This window comes from Artemia sp. Qi Xiang Cuo, chromosome 20 (genome assembly GCF_049724085.1).
Source record: "Artemia sp. Qi Xiang Cuo chromosome 20, ASM4972408v1, whole genome shotgun sequence".
Lineage (NCBI taxonomy): Eukaryota > Metazoa > Arthropoda > Branchiopoda > Anostraca > Artemiidae > Artemia > Artemia sp. Qi Xiang Cuo.
This window is the reverse complement of record NC_142813.1, coordinates 11989625-12014187: the sequence shown is the minus strand read 5'-3', so window position 1 is coordinate 12014187 and position 24563 is coordinate 11989625. Positions and strand designations below refer to the sequence as shown.

At 34.8% G+C, this 24563-nt stretch overlaps 1 protein-coding gene across 1 annotated transcript; it reads right to left on the bottom strand.

The window, feature by feature from the left end:
- Nucleotides 1-360: 360 nt before the first annotated feature.
- On the bottom strand, nucleotides 361-24354 carry LOC148939872 (uncharacterized). The gene is made up of 5 exons (XM_089105776.1): nucleotides 24121-24354; nucleotides 20848-21025; nucleotides 19577-19794; nucleotides 15747-15848; nucleotides 361-3307 (listed from the first exon to the last, which is right to left on the bottom strand). Exons 2-5 carry the CDS (start codon nucleotides 20957-20959, stop codon nucleotides 476-478), a joined length of 3264 nt encoding a protein of 1087 aa, XP_088961902.1. The 5' UTR covers nucleotides 20960-21025; nucleotides 24121-24354; the 3' UTR covers nucleotides 361-475.
- Nucleotides 24355-24563: the final 209 nt, after the last annotated feature.

Genomic DNA, 24563 nt, shown 5'->3' with positions numbered 1-24563 from the left:
TTAGTGCTGCAGCGAATTGTTAGTAACAGTAGGACGTTTAGAACAATTTGATGTTGGTCTGAAGGGCCCTATACTGAAACAGTTATAATAATAATTTATTTCTCACCAAGTATAGAAGTTAGGCAGAAGAGTATCAAAAAAAAAAAGGAAGAAATATGCATACAGCAAAGCAAATCAAGAAATCGAAAATTTTTAATATTGCAAAGCGTAAAACCAGGGTTCATGCCTCAGATCTTCATAATATTACAGGAGAGTGAGACTTCCAAGGTCAAAGTTCTTTCATGATTCAAAAGAAAAATCTATGGCTTTCTTTGGGAATATTCCTAGTCAAACAAAAATAAATTATTCTATCCATAAAGGGACGGAAAAGTTTATTATATAATAGCTATAGTCTCATTCACGATTCGTCACAAAATTTAAAAGCATAAATAAACAAATTAGTCAAAAATTAAAAAAAAACTAACACAGCCAAATTTCAAAACCTTAAAATATTTCTAAGTTTGCGGACAGTCTCAAGGTCTAGTTTACAAGCATTAAAATCAAAATTATTTGCAGTATATTCAAAACATCCAGTTTCCACTGCAAGTTCAAAAATTTTCTGGGCTATGTTAAGATCAGAGACTGAGCAAACACGCCTTTGTAGTTCCATTAACTCTTTCAAATGCTCTTTCGTGAACCTAGATGGGTCATTAAACTCACTACTGTAATCTTTGCACTGGACTCTAGCAGGTTTAGTCTCCTGGTAGTCTTCGTGAACTGGTGTAACGGGTACCTGTCTAATAACCGGTTCAGGAGGTAATCGTGGGAGTGGGACTCTTTTAATACGTGAAACACACCTCTCTGATGAGGCATCTCGAGGTCGTTTCTGAGGCAGACTCGGTTTTACTAAAGTGGAAGAGCTATTTGAAGAGGTTGAAGTTTCTGAAAGAAATATTAAGTGTTTCTTCAACTTAGCTGCTCCTATTTCTTGCCTTTTCTTATCCATCAATTTCTTTTCTTGTTCAATGACACCTTTCGATGACGTTCTTTTTGCCGAATAATTTTTTGCAAGGCTAGACGGATCAGCAAACTCCTTTTCAAGATCTTTCCTAACCTCAGCAGGTTTACTCTTAATGTAGTCTCCATGATCTGGAGTAACGGATTCAGGAGGTAGTCTAGGAGGTGGGACTCTTTTAATGCGTGGAACACACCACTCTGATGAGGCATCTCGAGGTCGTTTCTGAGACAGACGTTTTTTAACCAAGATGGAAGGAGGTCTGTCACTTTCAGACTCTGAAGTATAACTACTATTAGAAAACATTTTGGTTTTACTCAACAAGCTGGTTTTTTGAACACATGGATTAAATTTTGGTGACTTTTTTACCTCTTCGTCTGATAAATCTTCTGATAGCAGTAGTGCAGGCACGTGTTCCAGCAATAAAGGTGTGCCACTAGGCTCACTTATTTCGTTTTGGTTAGCGAACAGAGGAATCCTTGTAGTTTGTTTTTTATCAACAATTTCACCTTCTTCCAACGAGGTAGAAGGTCCTGAAAGAGATGATGTGATCACTTGCTTCTTCATATCCACTATTTTTTTTCGTCGTTCTGTGATATTTGTTTTAATAGCCTTTTTGGATTTCATTGCATGTTCAGCTGCTGAGGGTAAGTTTCTGCCCTCTATCTTAACATCATTTTCATTTTTGGAGGCGGAATATGGTTCACAACTATTTACCTCTTGGTTGTTGTTTTCCTCTTGGCTATTTCTTGGGGATTTAAACTTTTTCTGTTTTGTTGACAGTGTCTGAGAGCTATCTCTGCTAAGGACCTGAATGGCGGAGCTCAGGGAAACCAAAGACACAGATGGAGTAGTCTCCTGGCAGTCTTCTTGAAACATTGTAACAGGTCCCTGTCTAATAACTGGCTCAGGAGATAATCTTGGGGATGAGATTCTTTTAATGCGTGGGACACGCCTGTCTGATGAGGTATCTTGAGGTTTTCTCTGAGTAAGACTCGTTTTTATTAAAGTGGAAGTTAGATTGTCACTTTCAGACTCAGAAGTATCATCACTACTAGAAAACATGCTAGTTTTACCCAAAAAACTGTCTTTTCGAGCACAGAGAACGAATTTTGGAGAATTTTTCACCTCTTCATCTGACAAATCTTCTGAAAATAGTAGTGCTGGTAGGTCCACTGACGCAGGAAGGTGTGCCGGGATTATAGGTTGTCCACTAGGTACACTTCCTTCGTCTTGCTGAGCAAACAGAGAAAGCCTTACAGTTGGGTTATTATCAACAGTTTTGCCTTCTTCTAACGAGGATGAGGGTCCTGAAAGAGATGATGAGTATTTCTTCAATTTAGCAGCTGTGATCACTTGCTTCTTCTTATCCACCATTTTTTTTTCTCGCTCAATAAAATTTTTTTTGATAGTCCTTTTAGCTTTCATAACATGCTGAGCTGCTTGGGGCGAGTCTCTGCCCTCTACTTTAACCTCATTTTCATTTTTGGAGGTGGAACATGGTTTACCACTAATTACCTCTTGGTTGTTGTTTTTTACCTCTTTGTTACCTCTTGGGGTTTTAAACTTTTTCTGTTCTGTTGACAGAATGTGAGAGCTACCGCTGCTATATGCCTGAGAGGTGGGACTCAGTGACATCGCCGACATCGCCGATACCAGTAACATCGCCGATACAGATGAAGTTGAGTAATTTTTCACTTTCACTTTCTTCTCTAGTAAATCTCTAGTAATTTCAATCGCATCTTCTCTAGTTGTATCTCTAAATTCTGTATTCACTTTAGGCACAATATCCGGCGTATGCTCAACTGTAAGCTCGTCTTTTACTTCTTTTTTGTCTGTTGAATGCTTCATGTTTATGAATTTTCCAGAACTCTTGGATTCATTCTCCTTTCTTCTTTTTTCTTTAGGTTCACTATTCTTTTTTTCCTCACTTTTAGAGTTTCTATCATCTCCCTTTTGCTCATTCTTCGCCCCTTCGACTTTTTCTTCACTCCGTTTTTCCTTCTCTGCTTTGTGTGACTTTTCCTCGGTTTTTCGTTTAGTAGATTTTTCACTTTTTTCCTTCTTCTCTTTACTTTTTCCGTCATTTATATCATGACTTTTATCTAGCTCTTTAGCTTTCCCTTTGTCCTTTTTTATCAGTTCTTTTACTTTGTCAGTAACAATGCGAAAGTCTTCCTTTTCAGGTTCCACAAGTTTAGTTTTATCGTATTTCTTTTGTTTTCTTCTGTCTTTTTTATCCTCTCCTCCTTTTAACTTATCAGAGCTCCACTCCTTTCTATTTTCTTTGCTGGATTTTGACTCTTTTGGCTCCTGAAAAATATAAAAAGGAATAAATAGATGAATAAAATAAAACAAAATAGAGATGTCTAATTTTAGGTTACATACACTTCCAAACAGCAAACTTTTCTGTATAGGTTAGGGTTGCATTCCATCCCCTTTAGTAGAGGGAGAATGAAATGCAATCGAGATGGTAGGGGCATATATTTGGAAAGAGCATTGAATTGAGCCGTCCTAGCCAAAAGATTAACGCTCCACACTTGAAGTCCTGAGGTAAGGGGTTCGATTCCTGGCATGGGAACCCGGACAAATCTGGGGGGAAAAACGGCAATTGTCGGATGATTTGCCCCCAACCACGCATTGCACTCCCGACTGAAGGTATTGAATCGGGAGATCAGTACCTGCGCAACGCAGACCATTCGTCAGCATTGTCTGTTTGATTATTGTTCTATAACTGATCTTAATGGAAACTTTCGGGTATGGATTCAGCACCTAAATTACGCTGAATATGTTTTCCATCTACCCTCTTTACATCCTCCCTAACAACTTCCCACAGCATCTGTAAAGACTTTCGATTTTCAAACCTCTTATTTTCCACATAGGTACTTACATAGTCACGTTTTTTTCTATAAGCAATGAAATAAATTAAATTAAAATAAAAGAATTAACTGTAGACAGTTCTTGAAAATTTCTGAAAAACTGTTAGAAAAATTCATGGTGGAGCCAAACATACTTATAATTTTTCTTAAAATACAAAAACTTATAAGTAAAAAAAGCTGTCTTTAGATTATTCTATTTCTGCTTAATGATACTGCACCACAGTATAAATATATACGAACAGTAGCAAAAAGTCCATTTCTTTCCATTGAAGATTTTTGAAACACATTAAAACAACACAAGCTAAGCCACTCTTCATGAGCTCGCCTTCGTGCACGCGCAATGACAAATGTTTATCGCATCACGACGAGAAACTATTACTCTGACGGTCTGGGAGCTTCCCAAGCAGCGCGCTATGAATGTGTGTCATGTTTGGAGAAACTTTTCGCTATTGTTCGTTATTAATTAAAAAAAAAAACTTTCCGAAAAATAAGTTTTTCAAAGAAAAGTAATGGCCATTTTAAAATTAAGCTCAGGAGATATGAACACCTGTTAAAATTCAAACTAAAAACGACCAGAAATTACTATTAAAGAATAAATGAAACCCAAAACGAACAAAAATTAAATAAACATTCATAGCAAAAACCATACAACAAGTAATAATATAAATTAATAAATAGATTTTAAAGCGAGTAATGCTTATATTGGATATGGAAATCAATCTTAAAACGAAAAAAACATTTTGCTATTAAATCATAAATGAAACTTAAAACGAACAAAAATTAAATAAACAATCAATGCGAGCAAACATACAATTGATATTAACGTAAATGAATAAATAAATCTTTAAACGAGTGAAAATTAAATTGAATATGCAAGTCAAGTTTGAATCGAATAAAGTTAACTACAAACAAGAGTTTGGGTATCGCCTCACTGCAGAAGCCTAAAACCTACTAGGTCATTGGCGCCTTACTGAAAACTATATGAGTCTTGAACAGCCTTGGAAAGTATAAACAAAATCAAATTGAATATTAGATATATAATGATATTAATTATTGAAAGATCCATCAGTTCAAGATTTTCTTTCACTGTAATTTTTATTTTCATTTTCAATGCTGCAAGAACTGGAAAAGAATAAATTTGTAATATAAGAGTAATTCGTTTTCAGGGAAGCGCCAATGACGCAGAAGGCTTTAGGTTTTTGCAGTTAAAGAAGGGGGCAGTATCCAAATTTTGTTTTTAGTGAAACTATATTTGTCTTGGCCAATCTTGGAAAGAACTAATAAATTAAACTGAATATTTGATGTATAATGATATTAATTGCTGAAAGCTCATCAGTTCAAAATTTTACTGTAATTTTAATATTTATTTTCAATATTAAGTACAAAAAAACACATTATTAATATAATTCGTTTTCAGTAAAGCGATGGAATAATACGTTTTGACCATTTCACTTGCTGACACAAAGGGATCACGACTGTTTGGAATTGACCTTAATAGGATTTTGTGTGCCAAAGCAATTTTGCATCTATCACAGAGTATGTATTTTAACCTTATAATTGGATAATTATAATAAATTTACTATGTGTTCTTCCCATACAAAACTTTACCTTATTAAAGTCTTTGGGGTGGAGGCAGCGTACTTGGCATAAAGAAGAAAGCTTTTGCGTAGACAGCAGGAGAGGGAGAGGGTGAGGTTGGAGACTCATTCACTACGGGGCGGAACTTCACTTATCTCCTCCGTTCTCGATTTAGGAGATTAGACAGACTCATTGGGCTGTAGAATTCTGGACCGTTTGAGTTGTGGAAGACGTTAAAATACTCAAAAATACTGTATATTTTCAGTTATTGCAGGATTGATTTCCTAGATTGTGGAATGGTGAGCCCCCTGGCCCATCATTTGGGTGAGCCTCAACTCATAATATGCAATTCTGATTAATTATTCCGTGTTATGTGCATATCTTATTCTATATATGTTATTTTAAGTAGTACTTTTATTGCATTGCGCTAATTTTTAAGCCTTGAGATAAAAACTAAAACCTTAGTGTAGACAGTGGCGGGGGGAAGTCTCCCCCCTCACATGCCTAATTGAGCAGCGAGAGAGAAAGTAAAACAAATTAAAATAATATGTATTTTGAAAATGTCTTTTTTAAAAAGACAAGAACAAAATCGTCTAAAGGAACCTGAAGTGCTATCTCTGACATTTCCGTTGATTCTTTATTCCCGTTACCTTCAGATGTAAAATTTAGAATATTATCGAATGGGTTTAGTCGTCCCCTCCCTGAATAATTCACATTTGGAAAACCCACCCTTGGGACATTCCTCCCCCTCCAAGAACATTTTCTTTTCCTGTCGATAATTTCCCCGCGTTAAATTCCCCCCAGCAGAAATTTCCCAGCCGTGGAATATGCTCCCCAAACAGATTCCCCTCAGATAATTTCGGATATTCATAAAAATGGAAGCTGAAATTTCTACTCAACTTTTTAGGTCAGAAGCAATGCTATAGCGTTACCTAAGTAAAGAGCAATAAAGGTTCAATGAATTAATACTTATATATTTTTCCAGGGGCACTTTATGTGGAAGAGGTGGTCGCATAAACTTTGGAACGGGGATCATTGAATTACATACTAAAATTTATAGTGCCCTTACACCAGGGGCAGATCCCGGATTTTTTAGGGGGGGGCACAAAATAGGTTGATCCGATAAACTTGCGTTAGGAGCAAGTTTAATTAACGCAATCTTGCGCTAATTAAGTAAATTACATTACTTCAGACTACGGTAGGGGGGCTCCCCCTTCTCCCCTCCCCTGGATCCGCCACTGCCTTACACTCTCTGTTTCTTTCCTTGTTAGGGAGGACAGAAGATGCCTAATAGGTGCGTGTTAATACCAAAACATTCTAACTCTCATTAAGCCTTCAGGTGTAAACAGAACTAGTTCAAAGGGAGGGGAGGGGAAAAAGGGCGTGGGGGGGGGGAATTGCCCTTCGATCGATTTTGAATCGTAAGAGCTGGACTAGAACTTCCAATTTCCAATCGAATGAACCCTCTCTGAAGTTTTATATGAGAATTCCTTCCTGCCCCCGGGCCCTGGGGGGTTTTGTCGACGCCAGAGTTTTGTTACTTAACCTTTAAACTATTTTTAACAAATTTTTATCTGATGCATTTACGGCGTGGAGGGGCGGGGGGGCTAGTTGCCCTGCAATCTCATTTGATTCTTAAACATTGAACAAGAACTTTCAATTTCCAATCAAATGAGCCCTCTCTAAAGTTTATACGAGTATCCCTTCCGTGAAAAATAATATGAAGGAGTCGGAGAATCCTTAGAATACAACCCATTCCCTAAGGGCTCTGGGGGAGTTTTCATCCTTAAAAACCGAATTTCCATACCTTAAAACTACGTTTAATAAAATGTCTGTATCAAAATTTTGATTGGATGTGTTTGGGGAATGGGTGGGCGTGAGAGGAGGGTTCGTTGCCCTCAAATCACTTTCGACTATTAAAAAGGGAACTAGCCCTTTGAATTTCCCATGAAATGAGCCTTTTTTGAAGTTTCTACGACACCACCTTCTATAAAAACCTTATATGCCCCCAGGGTATAACTTAAAACCCTTGCCTTGAGGGTTGTGGGGAAGTGTCCTCCTCGAAACATATTTTCTATCTGGAAATCAACTACGCTGAACAAAATGGCTATCCCAAAATTTTAATTGGATGTGTTTGGGGGAATGATTGGCGTGGGGGGATGGCTAGTTGCCCTCCAATCACTTTCGACTATTAAAAAGGGCACTAGCCCTTTGAATTTCCAATCGAATGAGCTTTTTTGAAGTTGTTACGACAAGAGCTTCTATAAAAACATTACGTGCCCCCAAGTTGTAACTTAAACCCCGTGCACTGAGGTTTGTTGTGGATTGACCTCCTCAAAAATTTATTTTCTACGTAAAACTCAACTACACGGAACACATTGTCTGTCTAAAAATTGTGTTTGATTATATTCGAGGGAATGATGGGGGGGGGGGCTTGTTTCCCTCCAAAAACTATCGACTATTAAAAATGGCACTAGCTCTTTGAATTTACAATCGAATGAGCCTGTTTTGAAGTTTCTACAACAACGCCTTCTATAAAATCCTTATATGCCCCCAGGGTATAACTTAAAACCCTTGCCCTGAAGGTTGTGGGGGATTGTCTTAAAATTTGGTTGGATGTGTTTGAGGGAATGACGGGCGTGGGGGGGCTAGTTGCCCTCCAATCACTTTCGACTATTAAAAAGGCTCTAGCTCTTTGAATTTCCAATCTAATCAACCTTTTTTGAAGTTTCTACGACAACACCTTCTATAAAACCTTATATACCCCCAGGGCTTAACTTAAAACCCTTGCCCTGAAGGTTGTGGGGGATTGTCTTAAAATTTTGATTGGATGTGTTTGAGGGAATGACGGGCGTGGGGGGGCTAGTTGCCCTCCAATCACTTTCGACTATTAAAAAGGCACTATCCCTTTGAATTTCCAATCGAATTAGCCTTTTTGGAAGTTTCTACGACAACACCTTCTATAAAAACCTTATATGCCCCCAGTGCATAACTTAAAACCCTTGCCCAGAGGGTTGTGGGGGAGTGTCCTCCTCAAAAATATATTTTCGTTCTGGAAATCAACTACGCTGAACAAAATGGCAATCTCAAAATTTTGATTGGATGTGTTTGGGGGAATGATGGGCGAAGGGCGGGAGGGTTAGTCGCCCTGCAATCATTTTCGACTATTAAAAAGGGTACTAGCCCTTTGAATTTCCAATCGAATGAGCCTTTTTTGAAGTTTCTACGACAACACCTTCTACAAAAACCTTATATGCCCCCAGGGCATAACTTAAAACCCTAGCCCTGAGGGTTGTGGGAGATTGTCCTCCTCAAAAACATATTTTCTATCTGGAAATCAACTACGCTGAACAAAATGGCTATCTCAAAATTTGGATTGGATGTTTCTGGGGGAATGATGGGCGTAGGGGGGGGGACTAGTTGCCCTCAAATCACTTTCGAATATTAAAAAGGGAACTAGCCCTTTGAATTTACAATCGAATGAGCCTTTTTTGAAGTTTCTACGACAACACCTTCTATAAAAACCTTATATGCCCCCAGGGCATAACTTAAAACCCTAGCCTCTATATATAAAATATATAACATATAAAAATATATTTTCTATCTGGAAATCAACTACCCTGAACAGAATGGCTATCTCAAAATTTTGATTGGATGTGTTTGGGGAAATGATGGGCTTGGGGGGGGGGCTAGTTGCACTTCAATCACTTTCGACTATTAAAAAAGGCACTAGCCCTTTAATTCCCAACCAAATGAGCCTGTTTTGAAGTTTCTACGATAACGCCTTCTACAAAGACCTTATATGCCCCCAGGGCATAACTTAAAACCCTTGCCCTCAGGGTTGTGGGGGAGTATCCTCCTCAAAAAAATATTTACTATGTGGAAATCAACTACGCTGAACAAAATGGCGATCTCAAAATTTTGATTGGCTGTGTTTGGGGGAATGATGGGCGTGGGGGGGCTAGTTGGAAATTTTTTTTATACAAGACAGTGGAACGCAACTTTAAATGAATATTTCGACCCTATATCCAAGGGCCGTCCTCAGCAAAACAGACGAAGAGAATAAAAACGCTATAAAAGAAACTTACATTAAATTTCAATCTTCAAAACTGTTTAAAAAAAAGTTTTAAAACAGCCCTAATATCATTACTTCAAGAAAGTTCAACCAGGACTGGTACTCCAAACGAAATGGACAGAGAACAATTCATTCAGATGGAAATAAAATACTTACAGACAAGCTTTTAAAACTAGTCTCGCATTCTTGGCAGCCAGCCTAGAAGGTCTATTCGTAATAGGTTGAGTGGAGTTATTTACTGGTTTTTTAATATAATTAGTCAAATCATTTTTTATTAAATTTGTGTATAGGGCATTAAGCGAATATTCCCCCAAATCTCTATTTAAAGAAATATTACTATTTATTTTGATTTGAATTTCAATTGCCTCTCAAACAACCTGTTTTATGCCTAAATCATTGCCAATAAGGCAAGTTTCCTCAAAAAGCATTTTATGACTAGGGTTATCATATATGTGACTGCTTAAAGCAGAATCAAAGGAAATGTTTGTATTATTAGAATTTAAAGCTTTAGTTATGTCATCTTTGTGTTGTTGCAGGCGTTTTTCTAAATTTTGATTGGTTCTACCAACATAAAAATGGCCACAGTCACATGGTATTTGATAAACCCCTCTTTGGCGAGTAACTGGGGTTATATATTTGTCAGAATTTAGGATATTCATGATTTTAAAATTATTTGTAAATACAACATAAAAATTATTTTGTGGGCAAACTTTTTTTAAACTTATAGTGACTTTTGGAATATATGGAAGGTAAACTATATTTGAGAGCTTAACGGGAACTTCACATTGTAAAAGACCCTTAATTTTACGGCAGTGTCTTGCCAATCTTCGGCTAATTGTGTAGTTAATAAAGACAATAGGATAACCGTTTCCAAAAAGTATGTCTCTAATAAAATTTAGTTCATCTGTGATGTAAGATTCAGAGCAAATCATTTCCCTCCAATCATTTTCGACTACTAAAAAGGGCACTAGAACTCTCGATTTACAATCGAATGAGCCCCCTTTGAAGTTTCTACGACGACCCCTTCCATATGAAGTGCCTCTGGGAAAAAAATAATAATAAAACGTTGGAGCTGTATGGCCTTTACTATAGGCAACGCTACAGCGTTGCCTCTGATATATCTTTAAACTGTGATACTGCGCAGTCAGATGAACCTAAGTAAGTAAATTTGAATATAATAGATGCTAAACACAAATTATAATAGTTAGCACATAAATAAATAGTTAGTATATGATAAAAGACGCTAGTGTCAACAAAAACTCTTCACTCCGTCTATTGTTAGGCGTTTCTTGACATTTTTATCAGTGCAAAAAAAAAGTAAATAAAAAACTGAAAATACGAATAAAAATACGTATTTCTTAAACAGGATAAGCAAATGAAAATGGAGAATTTTTTGGCTCTAAAAGTATTTATTCATTTACAGATTAAAAGAGCAATAAATAGGCTATGAAATAACTACATTCAAATCAATTAAAGAAAATTTAGGGGGAGGGAGGGGTGATGAAAAACGACATAGACAAAGAGGAAAGAGTGATGAAAAATGACACAGAGCCCCCTGGAGGCTTCCTCCTCTTCGGTTAGCTCTGGGACAGTGATTGACTGCAACATGTCGAAGCCATCGCATATGACACGCCTCAAGAAAAACTTGTATTGGAGAAATTATGGAAATCAGGCGATGCGGAGCAGCGTCCTTTTCCCATCAAAAGTGGAGTAAGTAAGATTGTAGTAGGAGGGACCTAATGACTACAAGGAATACATAATTTATTCATGGTTTATCGATCCACTAACGGGTCAATGACACCTCTTTCAGTCAAGGTCAATCACGGATGTTTCTAAACCTAATGACTACAGACGGGAGTGACGTCACAGTCAGATTATTGATCCACTAAGGGGAACTAGATTTCTTGGAAATTAATTTGCATATTCGAGGGGGAATTATCGATTCTAACAGGGAGAGATAAATTAATATTCTATTTTTAAATATGACTTCTCTGGTCTTTAGGTCTGAGAGATAAATTAATATTCTATTTTTAAATATGGCTTTCCTGGTCTTTAGGTCTGAGAGATAAATTAACATTCTATTTTTGAAATATCGCTTCTCTCGTTTTTAGGTCAGAGACATAAATTAATATTCTATTTTTAAATATGGCTTCTCTGGTCTTTAGGTCTGAGAGATAAATATTAATATTCTATCGAAGCCATAGTGTAACGAGTAACGAGGAACGAGGAACACCTTAGATTTTTTCAGAAATTCGTACGAGATCAAGACAGATGGAATGTATTTTACGCGGGAAATGGTTTCCTGGGAATTTCAAATGTGAAAGCGCAGGGATGCCGAAATAAAGGAACACGCAGGAATTACTTTTAGGGGATTATTTGGGCGAAACAAATTAATCGGCATTTTAGGGATTTTTTGGGCGAAACAGTTTGAGACATTTTAGAAGATGATTTGGGGTGAAACTCTGTGGTCGTTATAATACACAAGTTCAATTTGAACAGTGTTGTAAGGTCCACTACCCCAACCCCAAGGGCCCCCTCCTCCAAACAACTTTTTGCCCCCCCCCCATTTTTTTAATATTTTTTTGTGTGCTTGAGACACAAAAGGGCTCCTCCTCCCCCCCCCCAACTTTTTGGCTCCCCCCGAATATATCTTTTCAGAACAAGTTCTTTAGGTAATGTCCCTCAGAAACCAATTTTACAACTTGAAGTACTCATCCTTATCACCCAAAACTTTACATTATGGCTTTTTGAATACCCCAACACCAAGCAATACTTTTAGAAAGGCTTTATTATATCTTTTAAGAACAAGTTCCTTTCTTAATATCCCTCTTAAACCTATTTTACGAGTTGAAGTACTCATCCTTTTCACCCACAATTTTACCTTACGGCTTTTTGCACACCCCAACACCAAGCAATATTTTTCAAAAGGCTTTATTATATTATTTCAGAACATGCTCTTTTCTTAATGTCCCTCCTAAACCAATTTTATAAGTTGAAGTACTCATGATTTTCACCCACAACTTTACTTTATGGCTTTTTTGAATATCCCAACACCAAGCAATACTTTTCAAAGGCTTTATTATATTTTTCATAACAAGTTCTTTTCTTACTGTCCCTCCTAAGCCAATTTTACAAGTTGAAGTACCCATCCTTTTCACCCACAACTTTACTTTATGGCTTTTTGAATACCCCAACACCAAGCAATACATTTTAGTTTTAGTTAAGTGTTTTTGGTGTTGTAGTTTAGTTTTAGCTTAGATTTTTAGCTTAGAATTTTAGCCTAGAGTCTTAGCTTAGAGTTTTCGTTGTATTTTTAGTTTAGTCTAGTTTTAGTTAAGAGTTTTAGTTTACAGTTTTTGTTTAGTTGTAGTTAAGAGTTTTATCTTATAATTGTTGTTTAGGTTTGGTTAAGAGTTTAGAATTTTAGCTGAGAGTCATATCTATGAGTGTTAGTTAGAGTTATAGTTTAGTTTTAGTTAAGAAATTTAGTTTAGACTTTTGAGTTTTAGTTTAGAGTTTAGAGTTCTAGTTAGAGCTATAGTTTAGTTTAATTTTTGTTAAGAGTTTTAGTTTAGAGTTGTAGTTTAATTTTAGCTAAGAGTTTTAGTTTAGAGTTGTTGTTTAGTTTTAGATATGAGTTTTAGTTTGATATTAGCTTACAGTTTTAGTTAGAGTTATAGTTTAGTTTAATTTTTGTTAAGAGTTTTAGTTTAGAGTTGTAGTTTAATTTTAATTAAGAGTTTTAGTTTAGAGCTGTAGTTTAGTTTAGTTTTGGTTAAGAGTTTTAGTTTAGAGTTGTTGTTTAGTTTTAGATACGAGTTTTAGTTTGATATTAGCTTACAGTTTTAGTTAGAGTTATAGTTTAGTTATATTTTATTTTAGTTTTAGTTAAGTGTTTTTGGACTTGTAATTTAGTTTTAGCTAAACGTTTGAGTTTAGAGTTTTAGCCTGGAGTCATAGCTTAGAGTTTTTCGTTGCACTTTTAGCTTAGTTTAGTTTTAGATAAGAGTTTAGTTTAGAGTTTCAGTTTGGTATTAGCTTACAGTTTTAGTTAGAGTTATAGTAGTTAAGAGTTTTAGTTTAGAGTTTAGAGTTTTAGTTTAGAGTCTTAGCTTAGAGTTTTAGTTAGAGTTATAGTTTAGTTTTAAATATATGAATATAGAAGTTCGTTACGTAAGTTAATTCGTAAGTTGAGTATATTTACTACTAATAAAAACGTTCGTAAATAAAATTAAACAAGTTTCGAGAAAGCCATTTAACCAAATAAAAGTAAAATTAATATTCCATTTTTTTTTAATTATTCATGTACGGTGAGCCAAAATCAAAACCTGCATTGATTCAAAAACGTTCAAAAATTAAATAAAAAAACCGAGTTTTTTTAACTGAAAGTAGGGAACGACGTTAAAACTTAAAACGAACAGAAATTATTCCTTATATGAAAGGGGCTGTCCCCTCCTTAACGCCTCGCTCTTTGCGCTAAAGTTTGACTTTCTCACAGCTCTATTTTTAAACAATAAAAAACTTTAGCGTAAAGAGCGAGGCGTTAAGGAGGGGACAGCCCCTTTCATATAAGGAATAATTTCTTTTCGTTTTATGTTTTAACGTCGTTCCTTAATTTCAGTTAAAAAAAACTTGTTTTTTTTATTTAATACACATAAGAAATGACTAACAGGGACCAGTTTATGACCAGGGGCATCAATTCACGGAAATTGTGTGTGTGGGGGGGGGGGATGTTTATACGAAGAAAAGAATATCGTCAAAATTTAGGAAGGAATCAATTTTTGCTTTAGATTTTTTTTATTAAAATAATGAAAAACAATTAGTTTTTTTAATCTAAAGGTGCAAGGGCTATGGGAATCTAGAAGAGATATTCTCTGCCACAGTTGACCTCCCTGGTCATCTATTAATTAACTATTAAACTAAAGCAAAATCATTGAAGACTCGGATCTTGCATTTTTTTTTGGATTTGAATTTTAGGAAAACTGCAAGAGGATAAGATCAGGGCAATCTGCGTTGCTTGAGGTCCCTTGGCTTATTCTTATCAGAACCATGTTAATACTGGCATACCCACATTTTGATAAATGCAACATTAGATGCTACAGCCAAGAAATTTAAACTTTTTACAAGCCACGAGAGAGGAAGAGGTAGAGACATACTGGTTCTAACCGGGAATAAAAAAAAAAGAGGAACAAGCCACGAGAGAGGAAGAGGTAGAGACATACTGGTTCTAACCGGGAATAAAAAAAATCCACGGGAATAAAAAAAGTGGAACAAGCCACGAGAGAAGAAGGGGTAGAGACATATTGATTCTAGCAGGGAATAAAAAAAAACGATGGGAATAAAAAAAGTGGAACAAGCCGCGAGAGAGGAAGAGGTAGAGACATACTGGTTCTAACCGGGAATAAAAAAAAGTGGAACAAGCTACGAGAGAGGAAGAGGTAGAGACATACTGGCTCTAACCGGGAATAAAAAAAAAAGTGAAACAGGCCAGGAGAGAGGAAGAGGTAGAGACATACTGGTTCTAACCGGGAATAAAAAAAAGTGGAACAAGCCACGAGAGAGGAAGCGATAGAGACATACTGGTTCTAAACGGGAATAAAAAAAAAGTGGAACAACCCATGACAGAGCAAGAGGTAGAGACATACTGGTTCTAATCGGGAATAAAAAAAAAGTGGAACAAGCCACGAGAGAGGAAGAGATAGAGACATACTGGTTCTAACCCGGAATAAAAAAAGTGGAACAAGCCACGAGAGAGGAAGAGCTAGAGACATACTGGTTCTAACCGGGACTAAAAAAAGCCACGGTAATAAAAAAAAATGGAACAAGCCACGAGAGAGGAAGAGGTAGAGACATACTGGTTCTAACCGGGAATAAAAAAAGACGGGAGACTTCTCTTTAAGGAGTTCAATTTTATAATTTTTAGAAATGGTTCTGATTGTGAGCCCAAGGAGTGGGACTCTTGTAATCTATTTTTGGGACTATCTGAGGAAATGAAATGCATGGTTGTGCTATTAAGACAAAGTTATATGACAAGTAGCCCTATTGAAGCTGGGAAAGGGCTTAATACCCATTCACAATAAATTTTTGCAGCCAACAAATTTGAAAGTTTTGACAACTACATTGGGGCAAATTCTGTTCATGCAAATCTGTTTATTATGCCCGTAAATTAGATTTGTATACCAAAATTATTTAATAATAGGAAAAGAAAAAACATAGATACCTTTGGGGGCTTCCTTTTCTCTTCCTGAATCGGCGGTGATTCGGAATCTGAAGTTTCCTCTATCTCCCTGACGATTACATCTTTGGATTCAGACAAAGGTAGCTGCAATTAAACAAGGTTCTTTTCAGTTCTAGACATAAAAAATACATGTTCTTAATATGTTCTAGATTTTGTTAAATAATAAAAATCTGTCATAAAAACTTCCCGATTTTTGGAGTTAAATACACTTCCGGCAGGTCTGCCACCCGTATTTGACAGTTCAGCGGCTTCATTGAAATTTCTCTACAGTAAATTCTTATTGTCTAATGTGAAATTAGCAAGCCTAACTGTGTATTTTGTACAAGAGCCAGCGTATTCTCCACGGACCCCCTCCCCCCTCCACGGAAAATTCCCTAAAATACGAAATTGAGCAGCCACAGAGAGAGTGCTAAATAGGTACTTCAAAATGTAGATCTGATAACCTGAGAGGTAACAAAATGACCAGATATTAAGAACAGTTTTAGGATAGGAGCTGGTTGGTCTCAATCACTGAGGACTTATAAAAAAAGAAGTGGAACTCTCAATTTTCGATCAAATGAATATCTTCTGAGGTTTCTACGGCCACGAGGGGAATGCTGGAGGTGAGGAAGGGGCAGTCAGCCTCCTATACGGAATAAATGAATTCCAAAAATTCACATCAATTTCTAACTCAACCCTTTCTTAGAAAATGTTGATCATTCTTAAGGAGAGGGGGGCATAAACAGGGCAGAGAGGGGGGGGGGGGGGCTGGTTGCCCACCAATCTCTCTTCAACTTTCCCTCAGCATACATTGAAAAATCAAACCTAATACCATCAGTCATAGCTTAGATATCGCTAATATTCTCTTTTCACAACCAGCAAGTAAAAACGTGTTTTGATTGTATTTGGCATCCCTATCAACATTTCCTTATAGTTTCACGTTCACACTATATTCGGGAATTCCAATTTTAAACAGCCTCTCTTTATTTAGTAAAAAGAACCTTATATGTTAATAATGAGCAACTTGCATAACTTACTTCCCGTGCAACGAGGGCTGCATGAAGGGAAGGGGGGGTGTCAACCCCAGAAGCATTTTTATTTAATCTTTGGACTAGCTTGAATAAAATAGCTATGTCAAAATTTTGATCGGATACTTTTGGATGTGATTGGACGGGGTGGGCGGGGGGTGGTTACCCTCCGTTAGCTTTGAATCTTAAAAGGGCAATTGAACTTTCGATTAAAATTGAATTGGCCTCCTCTAAAGTTTATACAATGACCCTTCCCATAAAAACTTTAGATCTTCATAATGAGCAGCTTGCATGGCTTACAGCCCTTACCCTGGGGGCTGGGAGAGGGTTTTCAAACCCGGAGACATGGTTCTATGACCTTTGGACCATTTTGAACAAAATTAGTGTTTTAAAATTTGATGGGATGCGATTGTGGAGAAAATGGTGTGGGCGGCGGTGCACTGCCCTCTAATCCTTTTTGACTCACAAAAATGGCACTAGAACATTTAATTTGCAATCAAATGAGCCCGATTCAAAGTTTATACGGCCATTCCTTTTATTTAAGTGTCTTTGGGAAAAAATAAATAAATAATAATACATTGAAACCTGATGGATCTTTACTATAGGAAACACTATAGCATTGTCTCTGGCTTAAACCGATGAGTAGAATTTTCAATTTCCCTCCTAATGAATATCCGAAACTATTCATGGGGAATACAGGGGTAGGTAATTATCCAGAGGGATTTTTGGGGGGAACACTTGGATCCATTTTGTATAGGTCGAGGACAAAGTACGATTGTCGATTATGGGTTTACAGCAGAAATTTTGGGCCAAAAACCAATGTTTCTTTTAAAGTATTTAATTATTTCTCTAGAAATATCCTTCAATCCTCCGAAATACACATTGAACCTTCATACTGCTTGAATATATGGCTATGAAGACAAATGTCACTAACAAAACTCATTTTAATTTGACGTCAACATTGAGGTTTACCTAGCCCTGTCTACATGTCCTGTAAGGTTGAAGCTGACCACAGATGCGTCACAAATCAGAGCTAATATTCATCTTAATTTGTGTTTGAAAATAAATTATTCATGCCCTAACAACGAGAATGATGTGGGTTTAATCCCCAATAAGGAATCTATCCCACCCCCCCCCCAAAAAAAAAAAAAATATCCCAAAAAATTAAATAGTTCATTCAATGTTTAGAACTCTCAAGTCAGGAAGTAAGTTGAGTAAGGCCGTAAACTTAAAAAAAAAAACTACAATTAAATATCCATCCCCTGAGAAAAAATATATATAATCCCAAGTATTGTTTTTAACACAGGCTACAAAGTTAAGCAGTCAAGTAAGACCATAAAATCAGAAACCGTAACGTTAGATATACATATACGAGTATAACGTTACAACACAACACAAGTAGCAGCACAATACATAGAACGTTAAGTATACAAAAAATATATAATTGCAGATACAAGGTTTCTCGAACGCACCATAAAGTTCCGAAAGGTACAGCAAGTTCAGTAATGCACCAGTGAGAAAAGTAACTATACATCCCCAAAGTAAAGGTTTTATGACATAGTATAAATTTAAGTAATTAAATAAAGTAATAACATAAAATAAAATCATTATGTTAAGGATACATGTCGATAGGATACGTTTGATATCTTGAGAATTACTTGGCGTTTAAATTTAAAATTATAGGTGCTCTTTTCAATAGAGGTTATTTATTATGTCTTTTTAATAATAACCTCAAAATGCATTTAGTTGCAAAGATGAAGTTAAAACAATATATTATATAATAAAACTCATATAATAAAATGGTAGATCTATGTTCGTCAGAAGGCAAAAAATATATGCATATTGTCACAAAAGGGTGGAAACGTCCTCAAAAAGTCAAGTGACCCTAATGTAAACCACGCCATCAGATTTAGAAAGAATTTGGTAATAAGAAAGGTATTAAGAAAGATATGATAGAATTTGAGAGCTGTGGAAATAAGAAGAATTGAGGGAATTTAGATTTCAACCCAGCTATAAAAAATTAAGATTTGAATTGAATTGGGTGGAAGTTCAGTAATGCACCAGTGAAAAAAGTAACTATATATCCCCAAAGTAAAGGTTTTATGACAGAGTATAAATTTAAGTAATTAAATAAAGTAATAACATAAAATAAAATCATTATGTTAAGGATACATGTCCAAGGGAAAAAGTATGTACGCCCATTTCCATTACTTGCACCAAATTAATACCATCCATATAGTTGATCATAAAGCTAATCATATTTTGTTTTAACCAGCCTATGTTCTATATACTAGAAATAGTGTAAACTAGAAATAGTTTAATAGTTATATAAAAAAACAATTACAAAAATTATTTTAATAGTCTCAACAAATATTCTAAAATTTATAACATTTGAAATATTTTTGTCAAGCTGTCTGGTGATATACTTTTTTGGTTTGTTTTTTGTTGATTATTTGCCTGCATATCGCATAGCTATACAAATTTCCACTAAGCCAATTAAACAAAAATGATTTAATTTCCACTATACTTGGTATATCAAACACATAAGGGTAAAATCTTAAAATTCTCATCAGTCCCAAGTGAATGCATTATTTTGTTGTTTTTTTTTGTATTAATTAACAAAAAATATTGAGTTTGTGTTTTTTGATAAATTTAAATGTTTTTATAGTTTAAAAAATTTTATACTTTAAAAATTTATAAAACTTTTGCAAACAGTGATTTCCAAGAATCTCAATAATAGCTCTAAAGTGCCAATCTTATACTTCCCTTACTCTAATAAATAATAGCTAAATAAAATGAACTTACAGCACCCCCTTGTAATAAGGTCATCTTCCAGTCCCTAGATGGCTTTACAAAAAAAAGAGTCTGCTGCTTGTAATGGCCATAGTTGGAATCAGGTTTCAGTAGTAAATCATATGTAAAGCTGTTCTTCTTTTTATCCGGATTTTTATAATAAACATCAATTTGGAATCGAAAACTCCCATACCCAGCCTCTTTAATCATGAATGGAGGCTCATTTAAAGCTAAAATAAAGAAAAGTAATAATTACAATATAGCAAGGAAAAGACAGTTGACCTGGAATTTGGAATGAAATCCAGTTTTCCAGGGGAAAAAGCCTAGAAAGGGCAAAAGATGATAGCCTTTCTTGTCAAAAAAATGAAAGATCTTAGCAGATCGGTCACCCAAAACAGGGCTATGCTTTGGTTCCTATGTCTTTTGATAAAAAAAAAAGAAAAAAAATTAGCAGATAACGTCCTACTCAGCAGAAACATTTTCATTAAAGCACTTTTGACTGAGATAAGTGATCTCAGGATGACATAAGATCAGGAAACAAGATCAGCAAAATAAGAGTAAAAAAATGAGGAAACATGAAGGAGATAACAGAAAAAAAATTAAAAATATCTAGAAACAAAGCCACATTCTGTTCTGACAGTAAAGAATAAAATTGAAGTAATTATTGAGGTTCACTTCTGAACCCTTTTATTTGGACCAAAAATACATTGGCCAACAGGTAAATGAGAATCCCTCTCTCTGTATTTTTCAGAAGCCCCTCTTCTCCTCAAGAAAACTAAAACAATAATGATTGTGTACTGTGTCCAGTCTACTTAAAGCTGACTAGTCACTGAAGCCCTATCCACTTCAATACCAACAGCTGTTAGCATTAAAAAAAAATATGGCATTTTTTAGTTCATAACAAATAAAAGACACTAATAACTATATTAGAGCAGCCATAGCCAACAGATGGACTAGAAACCCTTTGAAGCCTATATCTAATATCTATAAACTGGTAGGATATATGTGGCTTTAGGCTTTAATATATATTTTTATATATAATATATATTTAATATAATATATATTTTTCAAAATATAGGGGGGTAATTTTTAAGTTAGTCCATTTTTTTTAATAAAACTACTCATAAAAAATTCAATAAAAATAAAAAAGACCATATTTTCAAAACCTAAGACAGGGGATAAAAAAAATCATGGGGGGGGGGCAATGTCTTCCACTAATTGGTGCCATTGACTAAACTTGTGAATTAAATTTTAAACAAAATAGTAAGAAAAGGGCAACTTACTCCTTTTAGGATTGGGGAAATCCTTTGGAAGGTTGAATACAACCTTTTCAATGAACTTTTCAATTGGTGCACCATCTTTCCCATGAACATAGACTTCCCAATCATGGGTCATTCCTTCTAGACTAATTTCATTCTTCAGGGTAGATCTATGACCAAGCTCAATGACTACAGCCAAAGTCTATAAAAAGAAAAAATATATTTAAAAACAATAACAGAAAAATAAAAGAGGCATCTTATATTTTCAAATGACCAATAATTATATCACAAATATCCAGCTATACAACACCTTAATGGTTGTATTTTTCTAGAGCAAAGAAAAAAAAATGAAGTTAAAGTTGTTTTGCAAAAGAAATTATAGAAAATTTCTTACTCGTCATCAAGCAAATCGTGGTCTCCTCATACTATCCTTTTTAAACAAAAAATATATAAATATCTGCTATAAGTAAAGGACAAAGGGAAGGTTACATTTAAAAAAGGAAAAAAACTTCTAAAAATATGTACATACATAGAACTGCCAAATAGGTTACTATGTATTTCCTGATTATGAAAGTAATTTAGTTAAAGGCCATTAGGATAATTAAAAGGTTTATAAAAAGCTGCAAGTAAATTCCCTGGTTAAATCATTAATAACAGAGGGCAATAAAATAAGCAATTAGAACAAAGTCTTAAAGTTACCATTTCTATAGCAATCTGATAATTTTGTTTTCTTTGAAGAATCCAAGGTAAATTAATTTGTTTTTTAGCACACCAAAAGACATCATATAAGCAATTAGCAGATTGATAAAGAAGCAGAAATGATAACTCATTTCAACTCCTTCAAGGGGAATGCCACCTTTAGGATACTTATTCTTGTCCTATTGTTTAAGAAAAGGAGTCATTGGCTGCCTATTTTGAAAAAATACACTCATCTTTGCCTTTTGGAGATAAAAAACTTAATTTAACAATCATTTGATAACTGGAAAGGAAACTACTAGCAGAAGCAAAGCACTAGGGCACACTCCCTATTTGTTTAATGTCAGGCAGAAAAAGATAAAATGAGAGCTCTACCTTGCAAAATTTTTTTGTGCTCATTGAAATAAATGAAAAAGCAATTATTTAACAGAGACATATCATTGGAATGATTAAAACTGCATGCAAAACTGAAAAGTGAGGAAACTTTTCTCTACAAACAAAAGAAAATCAACTAATCCCATCTAGTATTCCCAAGCAAAATTGTAAAGCTGACACAAAAATTTAGTTGAATAATAGTTGCATTTTTTTTGCTCTTCTTTTCCAATTTTGCTTTATAATGGGACATTATAGATAATTTTCTATTTCTAGTCATCTATACCTACTCTTCCTTAGATCAAAACTAAGGAGATCACAGAGTAAACAGGCTCTATAGGTTTACTTACCTGAACTTTAACAGAAAACTTATTTTCTTAATTTTATTTCAGTCTGTTTTTCTTTAACTTTGGATTTTGAAAACACAATACTGATAATTTGAATTTTGATCTGTAACCTACTGTTTTTTTCCCTTGGACTCCTGCAAAACCTTGTAAATCAGGCAAACAATAAAAAAAATTCATTTTGCCAAACCTAAAGAAAAACCAAACAAAGTTCTAAATAAGTGAGCTACCTTTGAAAATAGTTGAAAAGTTTTAGCCTTGGACAAAATTATGTATTTCTTTAGGCTAATTTTAGTTTGAAACTCCTTTTCTTTGACTCTAGGTACAAATCTAATGACTGAAGCAGGGTCTTAAGTCAAATTAGATTGAAAAAAAAACACAAAATCTAAATACTTTAAAAGCCTAAATATCAAGATTTAACAATGTTAAAATGCTTAAAACACTTTCCTTGGGCCTTATCTGTGCTGTATATTCACTTTTGACATTCAAATTTTTAGGTGATACAGAAGGCCATTTGAAGAAAATCCTAAATAATGCTTAAAATTTCTTTTAAATAATCACAAATTCTTTTTTGACTTGTTTCCAAATGTGCTTGATTCAAGTATCCCCCACCCCCCATTAATGAAACAGTATATAGCCCAGTTTATATGCTGAAACTATCACATATTATAATAGCACCACTTTTTTGTTATTTATCATTATAATAACAAACACTAATAAGTAATTGTTAATACCAGGAGACCATTTGAAGGAAGCCTGAAAAATTCTAAAAACTACTTTAAAACAACCATAAATACTCTCTTATATTATTCCTGAAGATATATTGCATTATCTCCCCTCCCTTGACAGATGGAATAATATACAGCCACCTTGTTTATTGCTATTTATCTCTTATAATAGCAAACAGTGAACACTGGTATCTTGCAGTACTGAAAGCTGATCAATATAACATTAAATAAAGCTAAAACCTTGACTGAATCTTTTACTTATCCAATATGTCCCTTAATTTTATATATGGTATGCAATCAATTTTCTATTATTTTGACAAACTGTAGAATCAATTTGAAGAAAAAAGTGCTTTACAAAGATTTCACTGCATAAATACAACTCAGGGTATGTATTTGCACATTAGGGGACAGGCCTGAAGTTTGGAGTAAAATTCTAGATGAGCTAGAAAATTAAAAAAAAAAAAAAACTAAAAATTCTAAAATTCTAGGTTTGTTCTAACCTGGAACAGGGATTCCCAACAGAAATGAATGTTATACTTAGATTCAGGATGAAATTCTGACTCTAAAGGTATGTTTATTTCTTAGCTTTCTTGTTAGCAAGTTAATCGGAAAATAAAACAACAAAATTAGGTAAATATATACCAAATCATATTATTGAGTTAGGAATAAAGTGACTAAACACCATTCAATGCCTTTTTTATGCCGATTACAAATATAATAATCATTTCTATTGGAAATGAATTTTAGCCCCCCCCCCTATAGGCTATATGCCAATTCAGGGTATATATTTCTACATTAGGGGGGGGGGTGGAGGTAAAGTTTAAACTTACCTCTCATTTACATCAGAAACAAAATTTACCCCCACCCCCTAATGTAGAAATATATACTTTAAATTGGCATATATAGGGGGGGGATGAAATTTATTTCCAATAGAAATGATTATTATATTAGTAATCAGCATACAAAAAGGCATCAAATAGTGTATTCACTTTATTCCTAACTCAATAATATGATTTGGTATATATTTACCAAAAATTATCCCTCTATAATATTTTTGTCTCCCTAATTTTTGTGAATTGATGCTAATGAACATAGCTCAACTACTTTCTACCATTGGTGAAAATTTTGTGTACAAACACCATTGGTGAAAATTTTACCTTAGTCGTGCATTCAGATGGCTATGTGTTTAAAATATTGAAGCACGGGTGACAAGTGGAGGTAGTGCCTTGACAATCCCTAAACAGACCCTAGCTTGGACTTGAGATCCACTTCCGATGGTCTCACTGACCTAGATCGGCCGATCATTAAGGTAGTGGTATTTTTATGCATAGTATTTTAAAATCTCTAATTCCGGAAGTTATGGTCCAACATGCGCAAAACAGACATCTAGATTGAAAAAGTTCATAAACACACATTTCAATTGTTTAAAGACTTCGCCAATTTTAACGCCATAGCCATAGACCAAATAAGCCTCTTATTTGTAATTAAATAAAAAAAACAAGTTTTTTAAACTGAAAGTAAGGAGCGACATTAAAACTTAAAACGAACAGAAATTATTCCGTATATGAAAGGGGCTGTGCCCTCCTCAACGCCTGGCTCT